General features: G+C 36.0%; 1 protein-coding gene across 5 annotated transcripts in view; it reads right to left on the bottom strand.

Moving 5' to 3' along the window:
* LOC129245405 (chloride channel protein 2) overlaps positions 1 to 14107 on the bottom strand; it is a 142273-nt gene that overhangs the window by 24220 nt on the left and 103946 nt on the right. For all 5 annotated transcript variants that reach the window (XM_054883556.1, XM_054883566.1, XM_054883575.1 and 2 more), the window contains exons 5-8: positions 6890 to 7023; positions 6478 to 6634; positions 6174 to 6384; positions 43 to 144 (exon numbers count right to left, since the gene is read on the bottom strand). In XM_054883556.1, coding sequence (XP_054739531.1) covers positions 43 to 144; positions 6174 to 6384; positions 6478 to 6634; positions 6890 to 7023 — 604 coding nt within the window. The remainder of the gene's footprint in view (positions 1 to 42; positions 145 to 6173; positions 6385 to 6477; positions 6635 to 6889; positions 7024 to 14107) is intronic.

Genomic DNA, 14107 nt, shown 5'->3' with positions numbered 1-14107 from the left:
TTTCTATAAGGCCATATTAAAAAACCTTCAGCAAATACTTACTTCTTTTGTAAGAATTTATTCATCTTCTTGTTGGAACGCATGAAGAGCACATAGCGGCGATGTACCCAAACATAGGCAGCTCCACCAATGCCAGAGACAACGCTAAGAGATAAGAATTTGAGAATGTTAGATCATTGAGACAACTAAAATAAAATATTTAAAAATCGATTTGAGTAAAAGCTTCAAGGGTCAATATTAAAATATTTTAAATGAATATTTAAAAAAATATAATATGGCATAAGATAAACTTTTTGCCAAAATAACAGCATCTCAATATTTTGACCAGATATGACAAATTTTCTTACTTTTTTTTAATATTCATTATTTTTTTTATAAAGGTATAACTCATTGTCATGATTTAATTATAGAAGGTTAGGTAAGTAAACAGTTTTCTCACTCCCTCTTGAAAAATCGGCTCCCTAATTTTAAAACATGTTGCTTCTTTACAAATATGTCCATGTTTTTTTTTTTTGAAAAATATTATTATTAAAATATTTTAAATGAATATTTAAAAAAATATTATATGGGCTCCCTAATTTTAAAACATGTTGCTTCTTTACAAATATGTCCATGTTTTTTTGTGGTAGCATATGCCGATGACTTGGTCCTGATGGTCTCAGGTCCCTTCCCATCAGTAATGGCTGAAATTTTGGAAGGTGCACTGGCTACACTCAGCAGATGGGCCGCCAGTAGCGGTCTCAGAGTCAACTCTGACAAAACGGATTTGATGCTATTCACCAGAAAATACAAGCCTCCACCTTTTAAGCTTCCTAGATTTAACAACCAGTGTCTTATACTTTCATCGGAAGTCAAGTATCTTGGTGTAATACTTGACCCCAAGCTTCACTGGAAGCTGCACATAGAAAATCGAGTTAAGAAGGCTAATATAGCCTTCTACGCCTGTAAATCTATGTTCGGCAAAAAATGGGGCCTCAAGCCACGTGTCGTACTTTGGATGTACAACTTAGTGGTTCTGCCAATTTTGACATACGGCTGCCTAGTTTGGTGGTTAGCTCTTCAGAAGGGCTACAACTTCACTAAATTAGAGAGAGTGCAGAGAACTGCATGTGTGGGCATCACTGGTGCCTGTAGAACATGTCCCACCGCTGCGCTCAACGTTATTCTCCACTTAATTCTTGTGGATCTGCAGGTTAAATCCATTGCTGCTCAGAGTGCTATTAGATTGAAGGAGTTTGGCCTTTGGAGACAACTCCCTGTAGGGCATAGCAGCATCTTGAAGCAGATCTCCCCTTCCTTCTCTGATATTCGCACCGACCTCTCCATCCGCAAACTGTGGAGGGTTGTGCTAGGGCTATCTTTCCGAGCAGGCAAGATTGGAAAGAGGGGAGAGTTGTTGCGGATATAGATGCCTCTGTTTTCACTGACGGATCCAAAATGGAGTCTGGAGTGGGAGCGGGGGTCTACTCCAAATCAGCCAGCATTTCGGTCTCCTATAAACTGCCGGAGACAAGCAGCGTCTTTCAAGCAGAGGTCTTCGCGATCCTGCAGGCATGCAAAATGCTTCGGGATCGGTGTTGGGAGGGAGACATTCATATTTTTTCCGGTAGCCAAGCTGCAATCAAGGCACTGTCGTCGCCGTATTGCAGCTCTCTTCTCGTGAACTCCTGTAAGGAGGAACTTAAACGCTTCGAACGTGCAGGAAACATTTCCCTCACCTGGGTTCCTGGGCACAGGAATATAGAGGGAAATGAAATTGCCGATAAGCTTGCCAGGAAGGGGGCGGAAGAACCGAATCCAGCTGCCCTCTTCTCAGACATCGGTATCCCCTTGGCCGTCGTTAAAGGGAAACTACACAACTTCTTTCTAAGAAAAGCGCAAGACAGATGGAGGTCTGTCTCATCGTGTGCCATTTCAAAAGCACTATGGCTTCAATACGATATAAACAGAACGCTTAAGGTGATGGGAACCCCCCGCCATTCAATTTCCAAACTCATTGCGGTGATCACTGGCCACTGGGTGATCGGCACTCACGCGGAGAAGCTTGGAATTCCGTACAACCCCCATTGCAGAAGCTGTGGGGATCCTACAGAGAAAGAGACTGTTGAACACTTTCTCTGCAGATGTCCGGCTTTGGCGGATAGGCGCTTGAGATTCCTTAGCGTCCCCTTTGGGGATGACTTGATGAAATTCTCCAGCCTAGATCCCTTTTCTCTCCTCCACTACATCAACAGCACTGGATGGCTGTAGACGGTCTTATCTCCTCCCTTAATCCTTTCACAGGTGGTGGTCCACTTTAGGGTATCAAAACGGCACGTAAGTGCTACTTGTAGCGTACCTGGGGTACTCTTGCCATCTTACCTACCTACCTACCTAAGAGAACTGATCCCAAGAAGTCACCAGGATGCGACCTAATAACTGGAAAATGTTTAAGAGAACTCCCAGAGAAGTGGCTTATTTATACTATTATGCTTATAGTATACTAACAATGGAAGCAGGTGTACCGCAAGGTAGTGTCCTTGGGCCGCTCCTTTACCTTCTTTATACACCCGATATCCCTACACCGACAACTAAGAACTCTCTAATAGCAACATTTGCAGACGACACTGTCTTGCTAGCATCAGACAAAGATCCAAGAACGGCTGCTTATAAACTTCAGGAATTATTTGACAACACCACTCAATGGTTCGAGAAATTGGGAAATAAAATAAACGAAGATAAAACCGGCCACGTCGCATACACTAACAAGAGAAAAAAAACAATACAATCCAATATTTATAAAGAATAAACAAATCCACCTCTACACAAGGGCAAAATACTTGGGTATGATTATAGACAATAAACTTAACTGGAAGTTTCACATTGAACAAAAACGACGCGAAATCAAGACTAGGTTTAAACCACTTCATCGGCTTTTGGGAAAAAATTCAATGCTCTCACTAGAAAATAAGATACTAATATACAAAGTAATTATAACACCAATATGGAAATATCGAGCCATAACCGCCGAAAAAATGTATCCCACAAACTCGAAATTTTACAGGGAAGGTTTTTTTTAAATTAAATCAGTTTGAATAAAGCCATTATTTAAAAATTTATAATGTAAATATTTTTTTGTGTAATACATTTAATTTTAATAATTTTAAATAGATATTTGCATCATAAAAAAAAATGTATACATTTCTTAGTATATTCGATGTCCAGGCAACAAGTATGTGATTTTTATATTAGTCACAAAATTAGAATTTTCAACAAAATAGGTTAATGTCGCAAGCATAGCTCTGTTTTTGTTCTGTCCTGCGCAGCTATCACAATAAAGATGGACTATCAACTGGGTTTTTCTTTCATCGACTAATTTAAGCTATTGGAAAACAGTTGTGCAAATTTCATTACACCCTCGTTTATCATCCTTTTCTCCCCATAAAAAACATAACCCATCTCTTGTACCACTCTCATAAAAACTTTCATTGTAGAATGAATATTTTCTAGAATAGAACAAAGTAACACTTTTTCCATAGGAAGTATTTAAGACCTTTTGCAAGTCGAAACTTAAATAAGCCGGATTCTCTTTGCATAGCTTTTGGTCCTCCAAAAATATTTGCTTACATTTCTCTTTGTCCTTTAGATGAATTTGATACTCTTCTGATGAACGCAATTGCTTTTTGGATTCTGTGTCTAAATTATTGTAATTCTCGCATAAGATGCATTTATCTTTTTTAGGTAAATGAACGCCTAAATTGAAACTGTTTCTAAAAATATTACGGAATACTCTTAACGATAACTGACTATTTACTTTATTAAGAGTTTTCAAATGTTCTACATAATGCTGATATACAGATTTTATGTTTCGAAATTCTTGAGGTAGATATAATTTTGTACTTTTATTTCTGCAATAATGTGAAGGAACCGCTGGTAATTGTTCTATAAAGGATTTTACTAGCAATATGCTTGCTTCCTCAGATTTGTTGTGTAGTCCCCTGTAGCCCCTTTTCGCAACACACGTTTCCTCCTCGACTTCTTTTAAACTTTCCAAACCATTTAAATCAATTCATCTGAATCGCTATACGGTACCAGGGAGAGCTGTAAAAATGTCCAATAATTGAAAACAAAAACATATTTTGCAAAAAAAAAAAAAACAAACTCACACCTTCGACATATTGTTCTAAAGCTTTATCTTTAATGAAAGTCTCAAAAAATTGTGTTTTTTTTTAATTTTTTCCCCTTGTGTTTCATTTATTTTAAAAGAGAATTTAATTGTATCCCACATAAGCGTTCAAAGAAAATGTAAACAAGTCACCATATGCATTTACATTAAAATTGTTTTTGTTATAAAATCATAACGGTTTAATCTACAGCCATGAAATTTTGACAGATGATGGAAATGATGTTGAACTATCGATTTCGATAACAAAACAAAAATCGATTATGGTGTGGGATACATTATTTTGGCGGTAATGGCTCGATATGGCTCAGAGCTTTGGAGAACTGCGAGCAGTACAAATATAAAAGTTATACAACAAACGCAAAATAAGATACTTCGTATAATATCAAAAGCAGAATGGTATATACTAAATGATAATATCCATCGAGAACATAAAGTAAAAACAGTCCATGAAGAAATACGCAACAACAGCTTAAGGCACACAAATCGACTACTAGAACATTCTAACAGGGAAAATCGGCAACTTTCATTAAAAGAGGAAACTGAGACGAGGAGACTTAAGTGCAAACGACCAACTGACCTGCAGATTTAAATGGTGTCACAATTTTATGAATAAGAATGAATATATGTATAATTAAATAACGAGTTAATTTTTTAAACCAATGTATATACTATATAGTGGTATTGGCTTCTAAAGGGTGGTTAAATTTCAAGGGCCGATGTTGAATGTGAACCACACTTAAACGTCAAGTTTTTTCTGCATTTCATTTCACATTTTTCAATTTCAGACTAACTTCTTTGAATCGTGGAAAGATACACAATCGAGCAACGCGTAAGTTACTCAGTCTTATTATGAAAACGGGCGTTCAAATCAAAATGCATATCGCGCACTTCATCTTCCGTGATGAGGCACATTTTCACCTCAGTGGATTCGTCAATAAGCAGAATTGCCGCATTTGATAATCCAAGAGTGATTGCCGAAAAACCAATGCACCCACAAAGAGTGACTGTTTGGTGTGGTTTATGGACCGGCGGCATCATTGGGCCGTATTTTTTTCAAAATGAGGTCGGTCAGGCAGTTACTGTGAATAGTGTTCGCTATCGTGAGATGATAACGAACTTTTTAAGGCCCGAATTGGAAGATATGGATATGGACGATATGTGGTTTCAATAGGATAGTGCCACTTGTCACACAGATAACGAAACAATGGCTTTTTTGCGCGAAAAATTTGATGGCCGAATAATATCACGTCGCGGCGATGTCAATTGGCCGCCAAGATCATGTGATTTGATACCGTTGGACTTCTTTATTTGGGGTTATTTGAAAGAAAAGGTGTACGTCGATAAGTCAGCAATAATTCAAGAGCTAAATGATGAGATAATTCGGCACATTAACGGCATAGAACCTAAATTATGCCTCAGCGACATCGAAAATTTGGACCATCGGATGGAGGTGTGCCGTCGAGGCTGTGGCGGTCATTTGGCCAATATTTTGTTCCATGCGTAATTGAGCCATACCAATATTATCATAATAAAGAGAAATGACAACAATTTCCTAAAAAACTTGTATTTTATTCATAATCAACACCGGCCCTTGAAACTTAACCACCCTTTATATAGGTATTGTTCAAACCCAAAAAGAAAGAAAAATTGTAAATATTTTAATTTGAATTAGAAACAATAATAAAGGGTTATTAAAAAGAAAGCAAAAAAAAATATTTTTATTTATTGTATTAAATTTTATATTTATTAAATAAAAATATAATTTTTATATATTATTAGTTTTTATTATATTTTATTTTTATTTATGAAATATAATTTTTAATTTAATTTTAAAAATATAATTTTTATATATCATTTTTTTATTAATATTATATTTTTATTTATTATACCCCCGACTGACTGAAACTTATGTTATTGTCGTACGTTTTGTTATTCATTATAATATTATTCCATTGTAGTTATTTGAATTTCATATTACATATATCACTAACACACTAACAATACTCACCCCATCAACGCAAATACAAACAACTCTTGCGGATCGAAAGGAAATTCGGTGGTAAAATTTGTAAGAAATATCGCCCGCACAGTATCTGCATTGTGGAACCAAACGGCCAGTAGACGAAACACCGTTGCACCGCAGACAGCCGCAAAAAAGCCGCGCCAATAATTACGCACAGCAAAGTATGTGGTGGTTACCTCAATGCTGAAGAGTACGCCTAAAATAAAGAATGAACCGAAACAAAAAAAAAAAAATATACAAAAAGTTTCAATATCTGCAAGAACTTTGCGAATTGACGCAATTTACTCACCACCGACTGGCGCCGCAAAACACGAACCCACGCCGACTGCACACGCAGCGGCCAACATTTCTGAATTGCGAGACTCATTCTCATATATACCTTGGAATGATGTGACGAGTTTACTTAATAATTGTGCTACAATACTTGCTATGTGACAGAAAGGACCCTACGTGCGACCAGCGATCGTGAAAGAATAAAGCAGGCGATAAAAAAGAGGATGGGAAAAAAAAAACATAAGTGAAACATAAGATGATTTTATGGGGATATTTTTTTTTGGTATACGCATATGAACATTTACATATATTTTATGCATCGTATGAGCAAGTGTTGTATGCTGCCAACCACATACGAGTACATACATAGTTGACGATACTCAAACACTGTTTGGTCTCTTTGCAGTTGCGACAATTTTGATACTTACTTCCTTTCCTAATGGCATACCACTGCCCAAAGTTGCCGTTAAACCAACAACCTTGGCTACCAATGTCTTAAATGTGAGATACTCTTTCAGCGCAACGCCACGAAGAATTGTTTTCATTTCAGGTATTCCCGAACCTAAAATTATATACATACACGGTATAAAAAATCGGTTTGTTAATCTTATGTATTAAAGCAACATTTGGAGAATTACGAGATTATAATAATATCTATTTTATTAAAATATGCAGCTTTGTTAGGAAAACGTTAGTACATATTTTTAAGAAATAGTTTAATTTTTTTTGTTTATATACATACACACAAATGAGAGTTTAAGAGTAAAACACCAAAACATATTTTACAAATTCAGGCCAAGTGCCGTTTAGTTAAAGCAACTTCGGTACACAGCAGTAATATTTGAAAATTATGGAGTTATCAAATCTCTTACTATTACTTTTTCTTCTTAGAATATGCACAATATATTTAAATATCTCCGCCGTTGCTAATCCGCCTGGAGATAGTAAAAGATTAGATTCAGCTTCGCTTATTTGGAAGAGCAAAATAGGTAAAGCCTTGATTTAGCTTGGAGTTGCAAAGTGGCGTCAAGTCAACTCAATGCAAATTGAAAAAAGTAGACTACTTATACAAGGCCGCACAAAATTAAACATCCAAATTTTTTGAATAACTTTTTTACTAAATAAAAAAAAAATTATTTTGAATGATATATACAAATATATATAATTGGTGCTTACACCCTTTATTGGGTGGTGTTTTGCCGAGCTCCTCCTCCTATTTGTAGTGTGTCTCTTTTTGTTGTTCAATAATTGGAGAAACCCACAGTTTTAAGTCGACTCCGAACAGCAGATGCTTTCTTATAAGGAGCCTTTTCATGGCAGAAATACACTCGGAGGTTTGCCATTGCCAGCCGCGGGGCAACCGCTGTTAGAAAAATTTTTATTACTTGATGTTTCATATCCGGCGATTCGAAGCCGGGCATATCCGAATGGTAGTCACCCCAACCCGTTGGGCGACGGGTCACGGATCAACATCTTTATTTTGACCTTTACGCGCACCATTGCTTGTATGTTTTTATACAATTTTTAAACTATTTCACAATTGTTAAATATGATTGACGTATGACGCCACTCCCACATATTCTAAAACCTTTCGACAGGATGTGTATTTGTCGGGTAACAACTACATATATAGTTAGTAATTACGGTTAAGAGCTCCGCTACATATAAATATATTCCGTTGCAAAATTATTAAAGCATAAATATCGCACCCTAAATACAAAAGGGTCACAACTCAAAATACTAAGATTTTCAGGAAAGACGAAAAACGTTTTATGTAAAAATTATTGTAATATTTAAAGAAAATATTGTTCCATCATGAAAATATACAACATTGAAGAAGGTTCTACTATATTTTTTTCAATTTTATCTTATGTTTGCGAAAATAAAACAAAATTTTGATTTATGACTCTTTAACTGAAATTTTTTCGATTAACTAGTGATATTATCTTAAGTTGTGCCTTTTTAACTGATTAAATGTTTTAATTTTATAAGTTTCCTAACCTAATTGAACTTACTTTTCACAACTAAAGAGGCACAATGCAAAATAATATACCACGAAATTTGTCACTTTTTACAGTTATAGAGGCAGAACTCAAAATAAAACTCTTTATGTGTAATAAAAGTAATCAGCTGTTCTTGAGCCCATTAATGCAACTAAAAATAATTCTCTTTAGTTGATCGTGCGAAAGCAACACACCTGACATAAAAATAGATATAACTGTATTTTTCCAGTTAAAGAAGATAGTTATGTGAACGAAATATTTGCAGCAGCTAGAAATGTGTACTCTGATTTAATTTATGCAAAAAACTCAGTTTTGGAAAATTTTGAGTTGTGACCCTTTTGTATTTAGGGTGCGATATGTATTCATATTTTTAATTTTCCATTATTGTTTTATAAAAACATAGTTCGTTCTACAACAAATACCATATTAATCCAAGTTGCAAACTTTGCATAAGATTTATAAAAACTCGACAAATATTCATCAAAACTGCGACTAAAAATTCTCGTTGATTTTTGATAATTTCCCCCCTGTCGTTTTGAACACTTTATCCATACATAAAAATTTCGTGCATTCGTTATATGGAGAAAATACGCAACTATACCCCTGTTGTGCGTATACCCTTTAAGACGTTCACGCCGGGCCCGGTTTTCATGTTTATCGCTATGAGGCGGCGCACATACAGGTATTTGAAAGATCTACGGGGTCAAAAGTCCATTTAACAAAACAATAAATACATTTACAAAAATGACTTCCTGAGGTACCTGACCCTTCCGAGAACAAAAGCCAGCTCCTCCCGCGCACCCTACAAGCATTTGACATACGATAACGGCAGTCGGAATTCGATCGTATCACCTCGTGTACGTTATCTGTTCTCGGCACTCTTGCAAAACCCAAACTTTAAAAGTGAAATTTTATGTTTTTGTGTTCAACAGTGGAGTAAAGAGTTATGGATTCTGAAGCATCAGGTTAGTAATGAATGAAATAAATTAGAATCTTTATAATTTTCAAGTATTAAAGTTAACTTTTCAACCCTATAAGTACACACCTTCTCAAACTACTTTTTTTTTCTTAAAATAATATTTGTTAGTCAATAAGTAATACTATCGAGATAGATCCGGTTAAGATTCGATTGTAATTGTTTAGTATGTACCTTGTTTTGACAATTCATCAAAGAATTTGATCCGGATAAGTCCGGATAAACGGTATTTTAGTACTTTGAATGTTGTTGGTAAAATTTTATGAAAAAGGTCTTTTCCATTACAAGGGATTAAGCGAAATATTTATTTGTTGAAGGTTCAATGGGAACATCGGGAATGAGGATTGTGACTAGAAAATACTTGTTTGACCTCATGAACAATGAAAATTTACCCAACATAGAGGCAAGGCTAAATTTCTTGAAAGATCAGTTTATGTCTATTAAAGGATTCTCTGACAATCAAATTGAGACGTTGAAAAGCAATTTTGCACATTTCAAATCAGAATTTAAAAATCGATGGACTAAAGCTCATTATAAAGAAGCGGTATTCCTAAAAAGTAATGAATCTTGGCTGAACGGAACCTTCGCCATTCCCGTTGTTGCTGACAGTCCTTCAAATCGAACAGGACGACCGAGTAAATCTGTTGGAGATCTGAGCGAAAGAAGTAAAAGAAGAAAAACTGAGGAAATGCGCTCTAATTTTGATCAAAACCTTATCGTGCATCTGCGCAAGTAGAATTAAGAAAGTCAGGAAAACGAGATGCTTCGAATGTGCTAAAAGAAATCATTACTTCGCCAACTCGCGCAACCAAATATAAAAAGGCCTATTATCGAACAAAGTCATCAAAAGATAAAATTTGCCCCTTATCTGTCCAGGAAGCAATGCAAATGTTATCGATGCAGATCTAACACGAGACCAATACGAGACAATAAGAAGAACAAATAAGAAATTCTTTCTTTGTTATAGCCTTTTACAAAAAGAAAAAAAGAAGTGTTATCCGCCACCAGAATCTTGCACTGTAAATAGTACAGGTGCGGAAGCCGAATTGCAACCTTTGGTCGACGTTAGACGATTATCGGACTACCTGGAAGAGGTACTAACAACATTGAAGGTCCAAGAATGTGTGACGCTTAAATTAATTTGTAAATGGGGTTGCGACGCGTCCCAACAGACCCAGTTCAAACAAAATATTGAAAGCTGCTTTGTTCCTGTAAAATTAGTATGCGGCCAAAACATGGAAAAGACTATATGGGAAAATCCAACACCATCTTCTCCTCGATTTTGTCGGCCTATAAGATTTAAATTTATCAAAGAGACTACTGATGTAACGGAGCAAGAAATTAATCACGTCAATAATCGGATAAACAGTCTGGTTGCAACAGAATTTTACTTGAGTGGCAAACATTATTCAGTGAAACACGAATTTATAATGACAATGGTTGACGGAAAGGTCTGTAATGCTGCCACAGGAACCGCATCAACCAGTCGTTGCTACATTTGCGGCACAACCTCAAAGGATTTCAACAATTTGGATAAAACAATAGATGTTAATTTCGAGGCTATTCAATTCGGCCTTTCGGTACTACATGCCAGGATAAGAATATTTGAGAGCAGTCTCCATTTGGCTTATAAGTTGCCAGTAAAAAAATGTAGAGCAAGAAAAACAGAAACTGAAAAAAGCCTCGAGAAAGAGAGAAAACAAGAGATCCAGGACAGGTTTCGCCAAGAAACGGGATTGTTAATAGATATGCCAAAGGCGAATTTCGGTAATACCAATGACGGTAACACAAGCCAAAGATTTTTCGACAATCCTCAATTAGCATCCGATATAACAGGCATCAGCTACGAATTAATATATAGACTGAAAGTTATTCTAGAAACAATTTCTAGTGGTCATAAAATTAATCCTGAAAAATATGATATTTATGCAACAGAAACTGCTCGATTATATGTGGATCTTTATCCGTGGCATCCCATGACACCCACAATGCACAAAATACTTATTCATGGAGCTGTTATAATAAAGAGTGCTTTGTTACCAATTGGCCAGCTCTCTGAAGAGGCTGCAGAAGCCCGAAATAAGCATTTCCGCTCTTACCGGCTAGATTTTGCCCGAAAATTGACTAGAGAAAATTGCAACAGGGATATTTTTAACCGCCTCCTTTTAAGTTCAGACCCCTCAATGAGCTCTAGGAGGCAAATAAAAAGAAGAAAGTCCCAATCATTTCTGCCAGAAACATTGGAAATGCTCATGCCTGCCGATCCAAACCTAGAATTTTCTTCACGTAGCGATGAAGAAAATCTAGATAATACCATTTGATTGGATGCTTTTTTTAATTGTTTATATTTTTTTATGTTTGATCTTGTAAATCTTTCTTCATTCTCATATTATATTATATTTCATTCAATAAATGTTTTAAGTTCGTTATTTTAGTTGGTTTTATTCAGAAACATCCATTAGCACACGTTAAACCCAAAAAATACTTTTGGCCCCTTCGATTGTTCAAATACCCCTATGTGCGGCGTGCGGCTTCATACTGTCCTACAGTTTTTTACGGACACGGGACGGTAGAAAGTTTTTATGAGAATGCTTCTCTTCATAGAAATGGATTTCGATATTTGCCATAGCCTGATGTTTTATTCACACAGTAGGCTTCGAAGCTAGACTCACCACTCGGTAACAATGATGGTCGTTAAGTTTCAGAAATATAAATCGTTGTTATCGCAATGTAATCAACTGAAACAACTAACTTTTGTTAGTTTTACTGGCAGATGCCGGTCAGAGGATAGTACTCTTGTAAGGATGGATAGTAGAGAAACTATACCACACAAAGCGAATGCTTCCTTTTTAGTTTGTGTAGTAACAGTTGGCCGCGCCTGAAAATATCTTGTAAAAAGGGCGGCTATTAATTCTAACATAACATAGGCTGTTGGAGCAGGAAGATTAATTCCGATCTGAAAAAGGAATACATATGTAAACAGGGTTTTACAGCCTTTTTTGGTCAAGGACTTAATGCAGTTAAGAGTTTTGCTTATTCGCAGAAATAACAAGTGTTTTCTTAGCAATAGAATTAACTAGAATATCTAATTTTTACATTCAAAGTTTATTGAATGTTTACATTCTTCAACCAGCTATCTCTGTTAACTCTGTTCCGCAATTTGGTTAATATGCTTTGACATAAAAACAATTAGAAGTCTATTAAGGCTTCAATATTAAGTTACTGGTGATTGTACGAGCTTAATTCTGGTAACGACAATGTAAAACAATAGAAGGGCCAAGCCAAGAGGAATCTGCATGTACTTGGTTTGAATAACTGATGCAACTTCGGAAAAGCGAAAACAATTAGCGAAGTTCTTGACTCAACAAACTGTTGTAGAGCCACATGCGCCTAAGAGAAAGAATTCAGCTATTCAAAGAGATGAACAACTTGCACCAGCTGCTTTTTGCTACCATGAATCTATCTATCTTTGTATATAAGTATATATGTACATCTTTTTTGTTTTTAGCAGAAAAGGTCTTAGTTTTTCAAAACTTGCTAATTTTATTATTGCTTATAAATCTCTGTACTTTTCTGGGGTTTGTACAACAATAACGCAATTGTTATATGTATAAGTATACGTATTTACTTTCAAAAAGTAGCGATACCATGCAAATGAGTTCATTCAGCAGGCGAGAAAAACATATCGCACGTGGCACATGAAATGGATACATATAGTCTATATAAATACTCGTACATGACTCGTAAGTGGGCCAATTGAATATGTAAACTGTGGGTATAAAAAATGTTTTCACTATCACCAGTTGTTGCAAATAGCTTGGCTAAATGCCATTGTACAGTGTAAAGAACCATGTAAATTTAAAAATAAATTAGGTGAAATATAAAGAAAACACATTAAGAGTAAGACATTTCGGGGAAGGCTAAAAATTATTGAATTAATGAATATGAATAGTTTTTACGCGAGACATTTAATAACATCGCAAACCAAGGTACGCCACCATTCTTTTACGCAATATGAAGCATATTAGCGAGATTCGGTACTTACTCAAAAATAGAAATACACCGACAGATGCCATTCGCAAGGAATTGAAAACAAAATTTTGCACTTTAGGTTGTTGTTGTTGTAGCAGTTTATCAAAAACTGCCGGGAAGGATGAAATTACCGTCCATCAGGAGTGTCGATACACACCATCTTTTCGTTGATTTTAAAGCCGCATTTGAACAGGACGAAATGGACTCGCCCATATGCCACCTACACTCACACAACATATAAGTATATGCGGCGGTCGCCGTAGTCGAATAAGTTGGTGTGTGACTATCATTCGGGAGAGCATAGGTTCGAATCTTGATGCATGAAAGGGCAAACTGATAGAGCAAGCTTTTTCAAATAGCGGTCGCCCCTCGGTAGGCAATAGCAAGCCTCCGAGTGTATTTCTGACATGAAAAAGCTCCTTATAAAATCCATTTGTCGTTTGGAGTCGGCTCGATACTGTATGTCCCTCCATCTGTGAAACAACATCAAGACGCGCGCCACAAATAGGAGGAGCTCGACCAAACACCTAACAGAAGTATACACACCAATTATTATTATTTCATATATATATTTATATCAGGTTTGGCCAAAAGTATTAGGCACCCCTTAATCACTGAATTTTTATTTTAAAAAG

Source organism: Anastrepha obliqua, chromosome 1 (assembly GCF_027943255.1).
Source record: "Anastrepha obliqua isolate idAnaObli1 chromosome 1, idAnaObli1_1.0, whole genome shotgun sequence".
In the NCBI taxonomy this organism is placed as follows: domain Eukaryota; kingdom Metazoa; phylum Arthropoda; class Insecta; order Diptera; family Tephritidae; genus Anastrepha; species Anastrepha obliqua.
This window is presented reverse-complemented; position numbering and strand designations above follow the sequence as displayed.